This window comes from Pygocentrus nattereri, chromosome 26, assembly GCF_015220715.1.
Source record: "Pygocentrus nattereri isolate fPygNat1 chromosome 26, fPygNat1.pri, whole genome shotgun sequence".
Taxonomy (NCBI): domain Eukaryota; kingdom Metazoa; phylum Chordata; class Actinopteri; order Characiformes; family Serrasalmidae; genus Pygocentrus; species Pygocentrus nattereri.
Window position 1 is genome coordinate 4132884 of NC_051236.1, and position 16007 is coordinate 4148890.

Genomic DNA, 16007 nt, shown 5'->3' on the forward strand with positions numbered 1-16007 from the left:
CTTGAATGGCCTGCACAGAGTCCTGACCTCAACCCGACAGAACACCTTTGGGGTGAATTAGAGCGGAGACTGTGAGCCAGGCCTTCTCGTCCAACATCAGTGTCTGACCTCACAAATGTGCTTCTAGAAGAACGGTCAGAAATTCCCATAAACACTCCTAACCCTTGTGGAAAGCCTTCCCAGAAGAGTTGAAGCTGTTATAGCTGCAAAAGATGGGTTCACATCATATTAAACCCCTTGGATTAAGAATGGGATGTCACTCAAGTTCATATGTGTGTGAAGACAGATGAGCAAATACTTTTGACAATATAGTGTACATGTCAAAGGTATTTGACACTTTTTGACAGAAATTTTGGCACAACAAAGCACTGACTGAAGACAAACACAATTCTGGACAGCTATGGTGCCTCCCATCCCATCAAGCTGGGTGATTTTAGCTTTGTTCATGGAGGGCTTTTATTATTCCTAAGCACGGTTATTTGGGCCTTAAGACTTTGTAAGAATTTGTTCAGGATTCCTCTGATTGTCTCAGTCAATCTTGTTCCTGGCCATCTTTTTCCTGTTTTACCTTCAGCTGTTCCAAGAAAAGTTAGCTTTTCTAATAAACAGGTTCTCAGAATATTGTAGAGAGTTCAGAAAATGGATGCCTGTTTTTGGGTTGGGGTTCTCCAGCATTATTTTCAGGGTTTATTTCTGGAAGGACATGGAACTAACCTTATGTTTTTGACTGTTTATGCTGAGTTCAGAGAGAGCAGCAGAGTCCAGGAGGCTGAAGGCTTAGGAGGCAGGATGTCACTCAGGCAAGATTCAGGCAACAATGTGCTCGCTAGCACAGTCTAACCACGAGGCTGTGCTGAACATCAAAACAGAGCATTTACTCTGGTAAAGCAGAATCATTTGAATGGCTGGATGAACAGAAAGCCTCGCAGCTGATGCTTTGTTTGAGTGATGATGGTTTAGCTTGCCTCCTCCTACTTGATCCAAGTGAGAGTTCTGACTACTTTGCATTAGTTGGGGCGCTCTGCACGTGTTTTGGTCAGTGCCACAGGCCTAAGCTTTTGCAATCTGACTGGTGTAACCTAGATGCAGACTAGCCCTAATTAATGATATTGAATGCTAGCCAGACAGGCTTATGCTCACATTGCGCCCCAAGTTCAAAATGAGCTAGCACATGACTGGTTCATCAGAGCGCTGTTCATAACTCACAGTTCACAGCTGTTTTGTAGCGTTCCACAGTTAAAAGAGTAAATATTTTGAGTATGTCACAGTTGCCAGCATGGGCTGAGTGGATATCGAAAATGATTAGCAGACTGACTATTCCCACTGCTATGCAGTCAGAGGTGCAGGACCACCAGTGTTGGTCATTTGGTCAGAATAGGCACTTGGCTAGGGTGTCCTCAGTGAGTGGCAAAAGTTGACCTTGACAGTTGGGGTAAGAATATGAGCCATTTAGTGTTGATGGTGGAGATGCAGGACATCTGCATTCTAGGCCTCGATTTTTGAGAAATAATGAGTGCCAAGTACACCTCACAAATGCCTTGCTTAGCTTCAGAGGGAGGCGTGTAGTGATGATCAAGCCACCTGACAGAGTGAGACTTGGACGGGGCTCCTGGCAAAAAACGTTGGGTGTGCTTGGAAGCAGTGGAGGCAGGTGAGGAAATGGAGGGATGACAAGATGCTGTTAGGAACCAGGCCCAACAGGCCAGGGGAAGAGTCTTCCCTCCTGAAGATGGTACAAGAAAGCAGCAAGCCATTGCATAGCAGGAGCATTGGGAGGTGGAGGTTCCCTGAGCAGGGAGAACCCCCAAAAACTTGTGACATTTGGGATGGAAGGGTGTGATGATCCTCCCCAAAAAATGCCTCAGGGAACACATGGCCAACAGATTGCTCACCCTTCCACACAAGAGCACTTTCTGCCCCTAAGGTTAATGTGAATCTGGCAGACTCAGGCCCCACCATCAGAAGGGAAAATAAAATAGTGATGGGCGAAATCTGGAAATCTGGGTGAGCTTGACAAACTGTTGAAATGTTCTGACATGTTTTAATGGAAGGATTAATGAAAGGATTTCAGGACTGCTTTTCATTTGAGGCAGAGGAGCTGGGGCAAATTAATCCAGTACAGCACAAAACACTAGGAAGACTATGCTGATATGGCAACAATGTCAAAGTCTCCCCCAGGGCCGGAAGGAGACTGCAGACCAATGCAGTGCCCAGCCATCATTGAACTATCAGAGAGCCCCTGGGCATCACCGCTTGTCGTGGTCCCTAAGAAGGCAGGAGACTGGTGCTTTTTTGTCAACCACAGGAAGTTCAATGAGGTCACAAAGAAAGATTCATACTTCATTCTTTGCTTGGATGAATGTTTAGATCTTGTGGCCAGGTCCCCATGGTTTTCACACTTGGGCTTAAGAAGTGGGTACTGGCCATACCCACTGTCCCAAGATATTAGAACCAAAGCAGCATTCTGCACAGGTATCGGACTATGGCACGTCAAGGTCTTAAAGTGGTCAAAGAAGTGTCAGGTAGATTTTTAGGTGCTGAAGTAAGCCCCAAGAAGCAAGCCTAGCCTGGCACCCCTGGATCACAACCAGCCCTTTATCCTAGACACAGGCACTAACAGAGAGGTGTTATGCTTTCACAGCTGTCTGTTTCACAGACCTATGAATTAACTATAGCCCACCATGCAGGTGAGCGGCATGGTAATGTTGATGCCCTGCCCTGGTGCCTGTGTAGTGAACTAGCATTCATGTACTGTAAGTGCAAAGAAGCCAAAGAGAGGTTAGGAGAAGTTGTGTACAGAGTGCTGCTTCCACTGTGCTGGTGCAAAATGCCAGTACACCTTGAAAGGCTGGTCCCTTACAGGGGCTGCACCAGACCACAGGGAGACAATGCTTGGGAAAAGCTCTCGGTCCCCTGCAGCAGTGCTAAAATAACCAGGTGCATCGTCCAGCCCTGGCAAGGCGGATAATGGAGAACAGAGAAACATTACAAATCGTCCAAAATAAGAGCTTCGGTTTGGTTATCTGGGCTTCAAGTGAGACGTGAGGCTTGGTTTGGTCAGTGATCTATTTGTTTGTTTTCTTTGTTGCCCAAGGTCCTCTTAAAAGTCTTTGCCCACATAAAAGGTACAATGGCATCAGTATTTTTCCTGTTCCACTTTTTACCGTCCAGCTTTCAAATGTGGAGCCTGTCTGTTTGTCCATTTTATGTCATGACTGATTTTACTGATCAGACTTTTCAAATATTCAGCATACAACAGCAATAAAATCTCTTATTATACAATAAAATCCATTGCTTTTAATGAACCCTACTTGTACATCTGGCAGTCCTCTTTCAATATAAGGCTCTAATCTGCATTGAATGATCTTGAGAATAATTTTCTTGCCAAGTGATAAAAGAAAATTGTATGGCACTTTGTGCATTTTTCCAGATTTGTTGGCATAATTTGATCAGCATGTTAATCAAGTTGACAGCATCTTGAAATATTGCAGTGTTATTAATTCTCGTGGCTTTCTTTTTTTGCAGTGATCTAGCAGGGAAGGTTCTTCTTCCTACTCATATACACCCACTAAATTTGGCAATTAACAGATGAGACTCCTCTGCTGAACAAAGCAGAAAAGACCACAAACAACAAGAACAGCAGGGAAGGTCACCTCTAACTATAACAGTTCACTGTATGGTAAACACTAAACACACTAACTAACCCACAGCCCAAACCAATTCAATGTGTAAGCCAAAAACACATTTTGCACTAAAAAAACAACACTAAAAATACAACAATGACAACAAATGTCCTTTAAATGGAGGAAGGAGGCACTTGCAGCACAGATTTGCATACCATACCCTAGAAGTCCCATATGAAATGCAGAACAAGTGGCAGATACCACATAGCACCTGTTGAGGGTTAGCCATCCTGGTGGCCCACACAGTCCAAACAAAATCTCAGATGTCTCGGAGCATCTCGCCCCTGTATTGCTCTCTGCAGGGTGACTTTCAGAATCCTTTGTCCTTGTCCAATACAAGTGCCATGAGGCACCTACTCCTTGGCCATGGGTACCCCAACTCTCTTTCTCAGGGCCGTCTCTCAGTGCCTTATGGGCTGGAGTGGTCTCTTGTTTGCAGGGTCATTTGAGTTTGAGTTCCTTTCTATTAACTGTCCAAGTGGCATCTCAGAAGAAGAAATACAGGATGCAATTTTTCTGCCCAAAAATACTCCTTATTTGAACAAAGCACAAATACCCACTGAATATCAATGAGAATAGCAGAGGCACTGTTTGCAGAATAGAGCCCAATATTCAATAACTAATCTATAACTGGATAAAGAAGAATATTTGTGAAGAGTTTTGTTGATTTTGAATAGTGCATCTGTAACAGTTCTTTACGGAGCATGCATCAACAGCCATAACACTTAAGAGGCAACAAACATTAAAATTTCAGCCAGTTGAATACAGTAAATCGATGTGCAATTTTTGACATATATGTATGACATATTGACATACAAAATATGACATTATATATATATATATATATATATATATATATATATATATATATATATATATATATAATCATAATGATTACAAATTATGGTAACATGGGCATTGTGGAGCTATTACAAAAAAAAAAAAAAGAAAGAGTAAGCAAATGAATGTTTTGGCATATCCTAACATTGTGGTAGGTTCTGTTAAGGGAAATGAGGTGAAGCGAATTCCTACTGTTGCGTCTGGTAGTGTAGTATTAAAACTTGCTGATAGTTGCTACTCCAACAAGCAAATGCAAAACATTTCAGGTCACATGAAAGATATTACACATTTAGCTAAAATAATTTCAAAATTACACACACGTCCACAAACTTCTTTCTACATGAACAATTATTTTTGAGTTTGAGACATTTCAGTCTTGTCTATTAGACCTGGCCTTAAGTTTGGGCCATAAGTCTCAAAACCAACATCTGACTGAAAAGCATTGATTAGGCGACTACTGACACTCTCAGTCAGTCTTGAACCTCTAAAAGAACTAAATCAATGTTTTTTCTTTTCAAATTGGTCCCATTATTAATTAAAATGTGAATGATTCTGCCGCCTGTTATTAGTAAATGTTAAGGGTTAATCTTACATGTTAGCCCTTCAGACCACCTCCTGTTGTCCTAACCAATAGGAGTCATAGCCTGGCTATAACTATACACTGTGTGCACAATTATTAGGCAAGTCTTATTTTTGAGGATTATTTTTATTAAGTCACCAACTACAGCGCTCTCAGTTAATCCAAAATGTTAATAAACCTCAAATATGAATGTTTAAGAAAGTAAAAGTGAGGTTTTGGCTTTCTTAGGAGAATATCTATATGTGCACAGTTATTGGGCAACTGTTATTGGGCAGGGATTATTACGCAGTTAAATTAAAAACACATTTTCCCATCTCACTTTTTTAAATTTTCATCTGTTCAAGTGAGAATTATAAACAAACAGCTCAACTTGCCAATAAACATTTGACATACAGAATCAGTGACCAATACAGCCACCCTTCTTTTCAATAACAGTGAGAAGCCTTCCATTCGTGGAGTCAGTTTCTTGATCTGTTGACGATCAACTTTTTGTGCAGCAGCAACCACAGCCTCCCAGACCCTGTTCAGAGAGGTGTACTGTTTTCCTTCACTGTAAATCTCCTGTTTAAGAACTGCCCACAGGTTCTCAGTTGGGTTCAGGTCAGGTGTGGAAGGGGGCCACGTCATAAGTCTTTCATCTTTAATGCCTTTACTGGCGAGCCATGCAGAGGATCACTTAGATGCATGTGATGGAGCATTGTCCTGCATAAAAATCATGGTCTTTTTGAAAGATGCAGATTCTTCCTGCACCACTGCTTAAAGAAAGTGTCTTCTAAAAACTGGCAGTATGCTTGGGAGTGGATTTTGAGCCCATCTTCAACCCAAAGAGGTCCAACCAGCTCATCTTTAATAATATTAGCCCAGTACCCCACCTCCAACTTGCTGGCGTCTGACTCGAAGTGGAGCTCTGTCCCGTTACTGATCCAGCCACGGGCCCATCCATCTGGTCCATCAAGAGTCACTCATTTCATCAGTCCATAAAACCTTTTTTAAAATCTGTCTTCAGATGTTTCTTGGACCAGTCTAGATGCTTCAGCTCATGTGTCTTGTTCCGTGGTGGTCAGGTTTCAGCCTTCCTTACCTTGGCCATGTCTCTGAGCACTGAACATCTTGCATTTCTTGGTACTCCAGGTAGGTTGCAGTTCTGGAATATGACAGAACTGGAAGATAATGGGTTCCTGGTAGCTTCACGCTTGATTCCTCTCAAATCCTTGGCAGTTAATTTGCGGGTTTTTTTCTCAACACGTTTCTTGTGACCTTGTTGACTATTTGCAACAAAACATTTGATGGTTCTGCGAGTAAATCAAGAGTTCTGCATCCCTCTGAGAGATTTTTGGTAACTTTTGACTTTTCAGAGTCAGTTCAATCTCTTTTTTGGCCCATTTTACCTGAAGAAAAAAGTTGCCTAATCATTATGCACACCTTGATATAGGGTGTTGACCTCCTTAGGCCACACCCTCCCTCATTACACAGATACACATCACCTGCTATGCTTAAATCCATTAAGCATTCAAGTTTATCCAGCTTGGAGTTAGAAACCAAAACTTTACAATTAAATAATTCCTACAATATTTGATAATCATGGATGATTATTCTATGATTATTATCATCTTTAAGTTTTCTCTTAAGGGCTAGCAGGCCCTGATTTTCTGCAAATAAGGAAAAAAAGTGTCATAAGGGATAAGGGAGCAGAAAACCTGGGCCCATATTTAAAAAAGCTTCTCAGAGTAGAAGCTCTGATCTAGGATTAGATTCCTCTCTTATTTTTTAAAAACTTTACTGACGGGATCAAATCCTAGATGAGCACTGCTATTCTGAGGAGCTTCCTGAATACATTCATGATATACAAATGCAGTGTCATCAGAAAAGTATTAATATAAAGTCGATTTGCATGTTGTAGCTTTAATAAACAGTGCAGCCCAGTCATTTGGCTGGGCGAGTTTGGTTTCAAACTCTCTTACAGAGTGTGCATCACAGTGCATCAGTCTAGGATTTTTTTTTTCTCTTCAAGCAGTGATCCTTTGATCTAGTGCCATATTTTATAATATACTGAATATGGTTTAAATTGCAGTAGGTAGACATAACATGTGCATCACTCATACCAACACATTGTTAAGGTGCAAATATGCATGGTTGGCCTCTCCATTGAGATACAACCTCTCTAACAGGGGTCGGCAACATGTGGCTTGTTTACTGCCCTGTTGCAGCTCCACAGTAGATTTAGATTTATAGGCAAACATAAAATAATCCTCCTTTGCAGTCAAATAAAGGTCTGCTGATCATTAACTCTAACATAGTTTAACAAACACTGGCATTAATGTATAACTGCTACTTCACTAACTTTTAACCCTGAAGATTGGTGTGTAGACTGCTGGTCACCATAGCAACGCAGATAAGAATCAGGGCTAGCTAGTAGCTAATAAAAAGGCAAAGAGAGAGATATAAGATGAACATCGATAATTTGGAGACAAAATATTTGCATTTGTAATCACTCCTGCTGGTGTCCTGACGCATTTAATCTGCAATGAGAAACTGTCAAAGTTGCAAAGTTGAAGTCTTCGTTTGTCGTTCACCAGCTTCTCGTTTTAATATTCCCGTTCCACTTTAAATGGTGCAGCAACTACATTTTGGCACCTCAAGCACTATTTAAGGTGGAACATGAAAATTTGAGTTGGTGAACAGAAAACTGACTTCAGCCTTGTAAAAAAAGCTAACATTGAGAGACATTTTACAAGAAACTATTTCATTTTTGCAGAAAGATTTCCTGCTGGAGGTGCGAGAAAAGCAGCTACAGCTGAACTAAAGCTCAAACGAGAGCAAAGTAAGTCTGTTTTTGTTTGTTATTTATTTTTTATCCTATCTTAGTCTATTAATACATGCCGAGACATATTTACAGCCAAGATGGTAAAATGAACATGAAATGTTGAGGTTCCCAAGGTGACTGATTTTTGCTGAAAGGACAAAATGGCTCTTCTTAACATTTGGGCTGCCGACACCTGATCTATAACATACACTCTCATCTCTGAATGCACAAAATCCTGGAATCATATTTCAGTGTTCTTTGACTAAGCCTTGTAAAGGCTGAACTCTAGGACTGATTTTTAAAGTTATTTTTTCCTCTTGTAGCAATGGACCTTTGATCCAGTGCCATATATAAGCATATATTGAAAATGGTTTAACTTGCAATAGGTAGATGTCACATTTCTATCTTCCTTACTAACACATTGTGAAAGTGCCAACTGTCCTAGCTTGCCTCTTCACTGAGATACATTATCTATAATATACACTCACAGCTCTGATTACATGGCACAAAATCATGAAATAAAATATCTATTTTCTTTGACTTAGCCTTGTAAAGACTGAACTCTATGGTTGAACTTCATTTGGTTCAATCTTTGTGAAGAACAGACTGCATGTTAAATACATTCTGACATATCTGAACATTTTTTGATCTCGGAATCCATATATAACAGCACTGAGTAGCCTTGGAATAACATTAGACAGTAGATAGGTACTGAACAAAATTGTGCTTCTATATTTAGGGAACAGTGCTAGGAAAATATAGTTTATAAGTGGAGTAACGTAGCCAAGCATACAAAGAAGGAGCTGCAGGCCGTGGAGCAAAATAGTGTTCCTGGCTTTTCTGGCAGAGACCTGATCAGAGGTTGCAGCTTTAGCTGCCTGAAGAACCCTGAAGTAAGTAAAGATCAGTGTCATCCACACACATGATAGAAACATTGTCTCTACACAGATCACTCTCAGGAGGTGCTGATTTGTGCCAAAAAGACTCTTGCTGTAGCAAATAATCGAGTTTGAGAAAATACTGATGGGTTCATTCACCAAGACGATGATGATATCAGTCAGTGCAGGAACGGAAGACACAAGCCATATCAGGCTGATGAGGATGTAGGTCCTTTTCACTGTGCAAAGCTGAGGGTGATGCAGTGGTTTACAGATGGCAATGTAGCGTTCCAAGGCCATTCCTGCTAGATTCAGTGCAGTATTTCCTGTAGTTGTCGTGGCAAACAGAAGCAGAAAACTGCAGACTGTGACATTCAAAAGAGGTACAGTATAAACCAGGACATGCAGAGTAACTGAAAGGAAGAGCATTAATATGTCATTGATGACGAGGTGAATGTACAGAATGTATCTTGTATTTGTGTAGAAAACTGGATTTTTAAAAAAGACAATCACAAAGATGCCATTGATGTAGGTTATGATGACTCCCAACCCAACTGTAATTAGGTTCTTCATAAAAGCCTCTTCAAAAGGATCTCGACTTGAATTCATTCTCACTGCAGCAACCTTTGGATGAATTATGTCATTTATATGATTAGTCAAACAGACATACAGGAAAAATACTGTTAAATATTCACAGAGGACACATTTAAACTTCTTGTTAAACAGAATTACATATGTAAGTTATATCAAATTAAAGAAAGAATAGACACATAAAGTGTTGCCTCCAGTAAAGACTCCAGCAGACGTTAAACTGCTACTTTTATACCATTTCAGGCTCTGTTACTGTGGCTTCCTTTTCCCTTGTGGTAATGACAGAAGCAGCCAAACCAAGATGATCACAAGAACAACATGACATTCACCAGAATAGTCTTCATCTCAAGAGTACTAATAACGTTTAATGTAAAAACACAAGGCAATTTATGACAGATTTCCATTTCACTGTGTACAGTTTTATTTTTATTTATGCATCCAAATAGTAATCCCTGGAGATACACGGTCACCTATTCTCTATATTTTTGTAAAATCCTGACATATTCAAGCTTTGCTCAGTATCACACTATGGTTTCAGCACTGCATCCCTTTCAGTCCAATTTCTGTTCTAAACTGGTTCATATGACAGAAATAAATGATGTTCACAACAGATATAAGCCTAACAGCTTTAAACCAGGTATGTTTGACTTCTAGTGGTTCACAACTCTGAAACTGCACTATGTGAAATTTGAGGGAGGCTAGAGGGTGTTACACTTTTATTTAGTTTAGGAAAACTTATGCAGTATTTATGTCTCATGTCTATACTATCATGTAAAACAGCTACGGTGCCTCACATCTCATCAAGCTGGGAGATAAATTAAAACCTTAAAGTTTTACATTTGATAATTTCCCTTCTTAATTATTCCTAAGCACTGTGAAGTTTATTTCCACTCCTGGTGACCGTAAGGATAGTGGTTGTCTCTTGTTTGGGTCTTCAGACTTCTTAATGACTTGTTCAGGATTCCCCTGATTGTTTCAGTCAATCTTGTTCCTGGCCATCTTTTACCCGTTTTACCTTCCGCTGTTCCAAGCAAATTTGTCTTTTCTAATAAACGGGTTCTCATAACATTGTGGTGAGTTCAGAAAATAGACACCTGTTGTTTGGGTTGGTTTCTCCCCAGCGTTATTTTTTTGAGAAATTGAGAAACTTGATGGTGAACAAACATCGTCCGTGTGCTCAGCTGCAGCAGGGTGAGACTCAAGTTGACATGTGGTGGGAGTGTGAAGGAAGCGGGTCAAGATATGGGCAACAGTGCCTTAGCTAGTGCCAGAGCTAACTATGCAGCTGTGCCATCTGAAACCACCGGTGGCCCCACATGGATCCCTCACAGTGAATGTACAGACCCCTGCATACTCAGATAAAGCAGACTGGGAGACATTCCATGCACAATTTGAACTGAGAGCCAAACTGTTTGAGTGGCTGGATGAACAGAAAGCCAGACACTTTGACTCTTCGTTTGATATTTTAGCTTGCCTTATCCCACTTGATTTGAGTGAGTTGCATTAGTTGAAGCACACCAGAGGTGTTTGTGAGCTTTTGTGATCTGACCTGTGACAAAGTCAAAGTTTATTTATATAGCGCTTTTTACAACAGGTGTTGTCGCAAAGCAGCTTTATAGAAAAATCCACTCCGCGTCCCCACGAGTGTTGCCAATAGTGACAGACAGGCTTATGCTCACATTTCGCCCCAAATTCAGAATGTGCTTGGACCCGGATTTTTCTTTTCTTTTCATTCTGTAATACTGATTGTTCTGCTAACATCCCACAAATGGGGAAATTCCACCTCCGCATTTAACCCATCTGTGAAGTGAAACACCGCATACACACTAGTGAATACACACACACTAGGGGGCAGTGAGCTGAGCACACCCGCCTGGAGTGGTGGGCAGCCCTATCCACAGCAGTTGGGGGTTAGGTGTCTTGCTCAAGGACACCTCAGTCATGGACTGTGGGCACTGGGCTGGTTCTCTAACCTCCAGCCCAGGACTGCTTGATAACACAACCTGCAAGAGTCTCTGGAGTATTCATTATAGAGGGAGCTGGTGCTGTTAGCAGTTTTGCAGTGTTCCACAGCTAAAACAGTGAATATGTTGAGTATGTCACAATTGCCAGCATGGGCTGAGTGGATGACAGAAATGATTAGCAGACTGACTATTCCCACTGCTATGCAGTCAGAGCTGAGGGCAACCAGTGTTGTTCATGCGGGCTAGGGTGTGCCCAGTGAAGGGGAAGTTGGCAGGAAACTCCCTGATGTTGCAGTAAGTGGAATGCTGCAGGCCCATTGGTCTTTGTACCACATACCCCAAGGGAATACTGCTCAGGATTGATGATACAATCAGTGGGTGGGGGTGATGGATTCCTGAGCCCCAAGGGAGAACCCCCAAAAGATTCTGGCATTTGTGATGGAACATGTGGCCACCAGAATGCTCACCTTTGCACACAAGAGTACTTTCTTGCCCCTAAGGTCAAAGGGAATCTGGCAGTACACAAATCACAGGCCTGTCTCAGGCCTGACCATCAGAAGGGAAAATAAAATATCAGCTGTGAGGAAAATCTGGAAAAGTGAGGGTGAGTTTGACGTACAGCAGCGATAAATGTTGTGGCAGATTTTAACAGAATTTTATAATTGCTTTTCATTGGAGGTGGAGAAGCTGGGGCAAACTCATCTAGTACAGCAGAACAACACTGGGGAAGCTGCGCTGATATGGCAACAACCTCAACATCTCCTCCTGGGCCAGCTGGAGGCTGCGGACCAAGCCTTAGAATAATGCAGTGCACAGCTATCGTTGAGCTATCAATGAGCCCCTGGGCATCACCGACTGTTGTAGTCCCTAAGAAAGCAAGAGGATGTTTGTGTAGACTACAGGAACTTCAATGAGGTCATGAAGAAAGATTCATACTCCATTCCACGCTTGTATGAATGTTTAGATCTAGTTTCCAGGTCCCTCTGTTTTTATCCTTAGACTTAAGAAATGGGTACTGGCAGTTCCCTTTGTCCTGAGATATTAGACCCAAAGCAACATTCTGCACAGGCAGGGGCATTTCAAGGTCTTAAACTGGTCAGAGGACTGTCAGTCAGGTTTTTAGGCCCTGAGGCACCCCCTAATGAGCACATCTTGCCTGGCACCCCTAGACCAGAACATGCCCTTTATCTTAGATATCTGTGTAGTGAACAAGCATGAGTGCTGAGACATGAGGGCATACAGGTTCAGGTAGTGTGCACGGTGACCATACCATGTGCTGCAAGAGGTGGACAATGAGTGGGCTGATCAACAAATGCAGGACCCAGATCTGCAGCCAGCAATGCAGTGGGTGACTATGGTCCCAAAGGAAGGAGGTGGCAGTGCTGTCTCCATACACAAATGGGCTGTGGGCCAAGTTTAAAGCCCTGCTCCTGGGGGGGGAGGTGTTCTACAGCAAGGCTGGACAGAGAAGAGATGGCTCAATGGCTACAGGAGGAAGTTTTAATAGCCCATACATGGCTCACAGCCACAACATTTCTAAGAGGCAACAAACATTATACAGGAAAATCCATCATCCATCATTGTTGACCGCTAGTCCAGACAGGGTCGCGGTAGCAGTTGGGAGAGCAGAGAATTCCAGATGACCCTGTCCCCCGCAACTTCCTCCAGCTCATTCCCGGGGACTCCAAGCTGCTCCCAGCCCAACTTGGAGACATAATCCCTCCAGTGGGTCCTAGGACGACCCCGGGGTCTCTCACGATCCCTCTTCCCGTCACTCATGAACAAGACCCCAAGATACTTAAACTCCTCCACCTGGGGCAGGTCCTTTCCCCTTACCTGGAGTGGGCATGCCATCCTTTTCCGGGCCAAGACCATGGACTCAGACTTGGAGGTGCTGATCTGCATACCAACTGCTTCACACTCAGCTCCAAACCGCTCCAGCGAGCACTGGAGGCATCCATGTGATTCTGCCAAAAGCACAACATCATCTGCAAATAGCAGAGACGCCACCCTCCGGCCTCCACACATCATGAATATCACAAACAAAAGTGGAGACAGATCACAACCCTGGCGGAGTCCAGCGCTAACAGTGAAAGAGTCTGACTTAATGCCAAGTATACGGACACAGCTCTCACTCCGGGAGTACAGAGATTGGATAGCCCGGAGTAGTAGCCCCGGCACGCCATACTCCCGGAGGACCTCCCACAAGATATCTCGAGGAACACAGTCATAAGCCTTCTCCAAGTCCACAAAACACATGTAAACTGGGTTGGCAAACTCCCATGCCCCCTCAACTCTCTGTGAGAGGGTGAAAAGCTGGTTCTTTGTTCCACGGCTGGGACGGAATCCACATTGTTCCTCCTCAATCTGAGGTTCAACTATCGGTCGGAGTCTCCTTTCCAGCACCTTTGCATAGACTTTCCCAGGGAGGCTGAGCAGTGTGATACCCCGATAATTGGCACACACCCTCCGGTCCCCCTTTTTAAAATAGGGACCACCACCCCAGTCTGCCAGTCCAAGGGTACTGTTCCTGAGGTCCATGCAATATTGCAGAGGTGTGTTAGCCATGACAGCCCCACAATATCCAGAGCCTTAAGCATTTCTGGATGAATTTCATCCACCTCCGGTGCCTTGCCACTGAGGAGCTTACCAACTACCTCAGTGACCTCCACCAGGGAAATGGAACTTGACACCCCAGAAGTTTCTGGCCCTGACTCCCGTGAGGGAGGCACGTCTCCCGGATTAAGAAGTTCCTCAAAGTGTTCCTTCCACCGACTGACAATATCCTCATTCGAAGTCAGAGTTTCTCCACCCTTGCCGAATACAGCTTGGGCGCAGCCACCCCGACCCCTCCTGAGTCACCGGACAGTTGTCCAGAACCTCTTTGAGGGCGAACGAAAGTCTTTTTCCAAGGCCTCACCAAACTCCTCCCATGCCCTGGATTTTGCTTCTGCCACCATTGCAGCTGCCACCTTTTTTGCCTGTTGGTGTCTATCTGCTGAATCGGGAGTCCTTCGGGCCAACCAGTCCCTAAAGGCCTCTTTCTTCAGCTTGACGGCCTCCCTCACCAACGGTGTCCACCAGGAGGTTCTTGGGTTACCGCCCCGACAGGCACCCACAAGCTTTTGGCCACAGCTACACCTGGCAGCTTCCACAATGGAGGTTTTGAACAGGGTCCATTCAGACTCCATGTCCCCTAACTCCCCCGGGACGTGAGAAAAACTCTCCCGGAGGTGGGAGTTGAAATCATTCCGAACAGGGGCCTCTGAAAGTCGCACACCCAGCACACCCTCACTATTTGCTTGGGCCTACCGGATCTGACCATCTGCCATCTGATCCAACTCACCACCAGGTGGTGATCAGTTGACAGCTCAGCTCCTCTCTTTACCCGAGTGTCCAAAACACATAGCCGCAAGTCCGATGACATGACTACAAAGTCAATCATTGAACTGCGGCCTAGGGTGTCCTGGTGCCATGTGCACTTATGGACATCCTTGTGTTCAAACATGGTGTTCGTGATGGACAAACTGTGGTTTGCACAGAAGTCCAAAAACTGAACACCACTCGGGTTCAGATCAGAGAGGCCATTCCTCCCAATCACACCCCTCCAGGTCTCATTGTCATTGCCCACGTGAGCGTTAAAGTCCCCCAGTAGGAGAATAGAGTCTCCAGGAGGAGCACATTCAAGCACCATTCCCAAGGACTCTAGGAAGGCTGGGTACTCTGAACTGCTGTTGCTGTTCTGTGCCTAAGCACAGACAGCAGTCAGGACCCGTTCCCCAACCCGAAGGCTTAGGGAAGCTACCCTCTCATCCACCGGAGAACCCCTACTACTGCCCCTCCCATTGGTGGTAGGTCGATGGGAGGGGGGACTCATGTAACTCCTTTGGGAGTAAATGCCCGGCCACCAGACACTCGCTGGCAAGCCCCTCCCCCAGGCCTGGCTCCAGGGTGGGGCCCCGGTAACCCTGTTCTGGGCAGGGTACACAAGTCCTGTTTTCGTATGAAACAAGGAGGTGATCGTAATATTATGCCTGATCAGTGCATGTTCACAACAAGTAGGAGCATAATAGCATTAAGATTTATTTTTGACCTAAAGTGGTTTTACTTTGAAACTACAGTATATAAGATTTAAAGAAACTTTAACACTAATTTAATCTAGAATAAGAATTACTTGTAAAGCCTACAGTACACCGTGTAGTCCATTATTGTGTGGCACTGTAAAGTTTTTTGTTTTGTCTTTGTAGTCCAGCATACTAAATTTAAAATCAAACAATGACAGTGCCACATGTTACTCTTAATGTTTGGGTGTATAAGCCTATGCAAAGATGTACACCTGGAGGAACCTGTGTCGTATTTCTTGACTGCTTCCAGCTTTGTTGCAAATAAATGATAGAATTAGGCAAAAGCTGTCATCTACTTCTGCCTCTTGGCCATTAATGGCAAAGTTTGTAGCCTTTCCCACGGTCATAACCTTCTTCATATTGAGCTGAAGCGTTATCTTTTCCTTCTGTTTTTTTTTTTAATTACCTTACAAGAGCCTTAAGGTCTGTGTCACTGAATATCAAAGATTATTGATGTTTCTTCTACAAATCTTGAATCTTCAAACCTCTCCCAGCAGTCCTGCTATTCTTGTTAAATGTTTGGCTAAAAGTTTGAAAAGGTATG

The 16007-nt window shown here is 43.4% G+C and overlaps 1 protein-coding gene across 1 annotated transcript; it reads right to left on the reverse strand.

The window, feature by feature from the left end:
• Positions 1-8469: 8469 nt before the first annotated feature.
• LOC108435668 (odorant receptor 131-2-like) lies at positions 8470-9393 on the reverse strand. Its single transcript, XM_017711666.2, has one exon. It carries the CDS (start codon positions 9391-9393, stop codon positions 8470-8472), a length of 924 nt encoding a protein of 307 aa, XP_017567155.2.
• Positions 9394-16007: the final 6614 nt, after the last annotated feature.

Bases quoted from the DNA above. Each gene is read 5' to 3' on its own strand.
- LOC108435668 (XM_017711666.2), bottom strand. From the start codon at position 9,393: ATGAATTCAAGTCGAGATCCTTTTGAAGAGGCTTTTATGAAGAACCTA.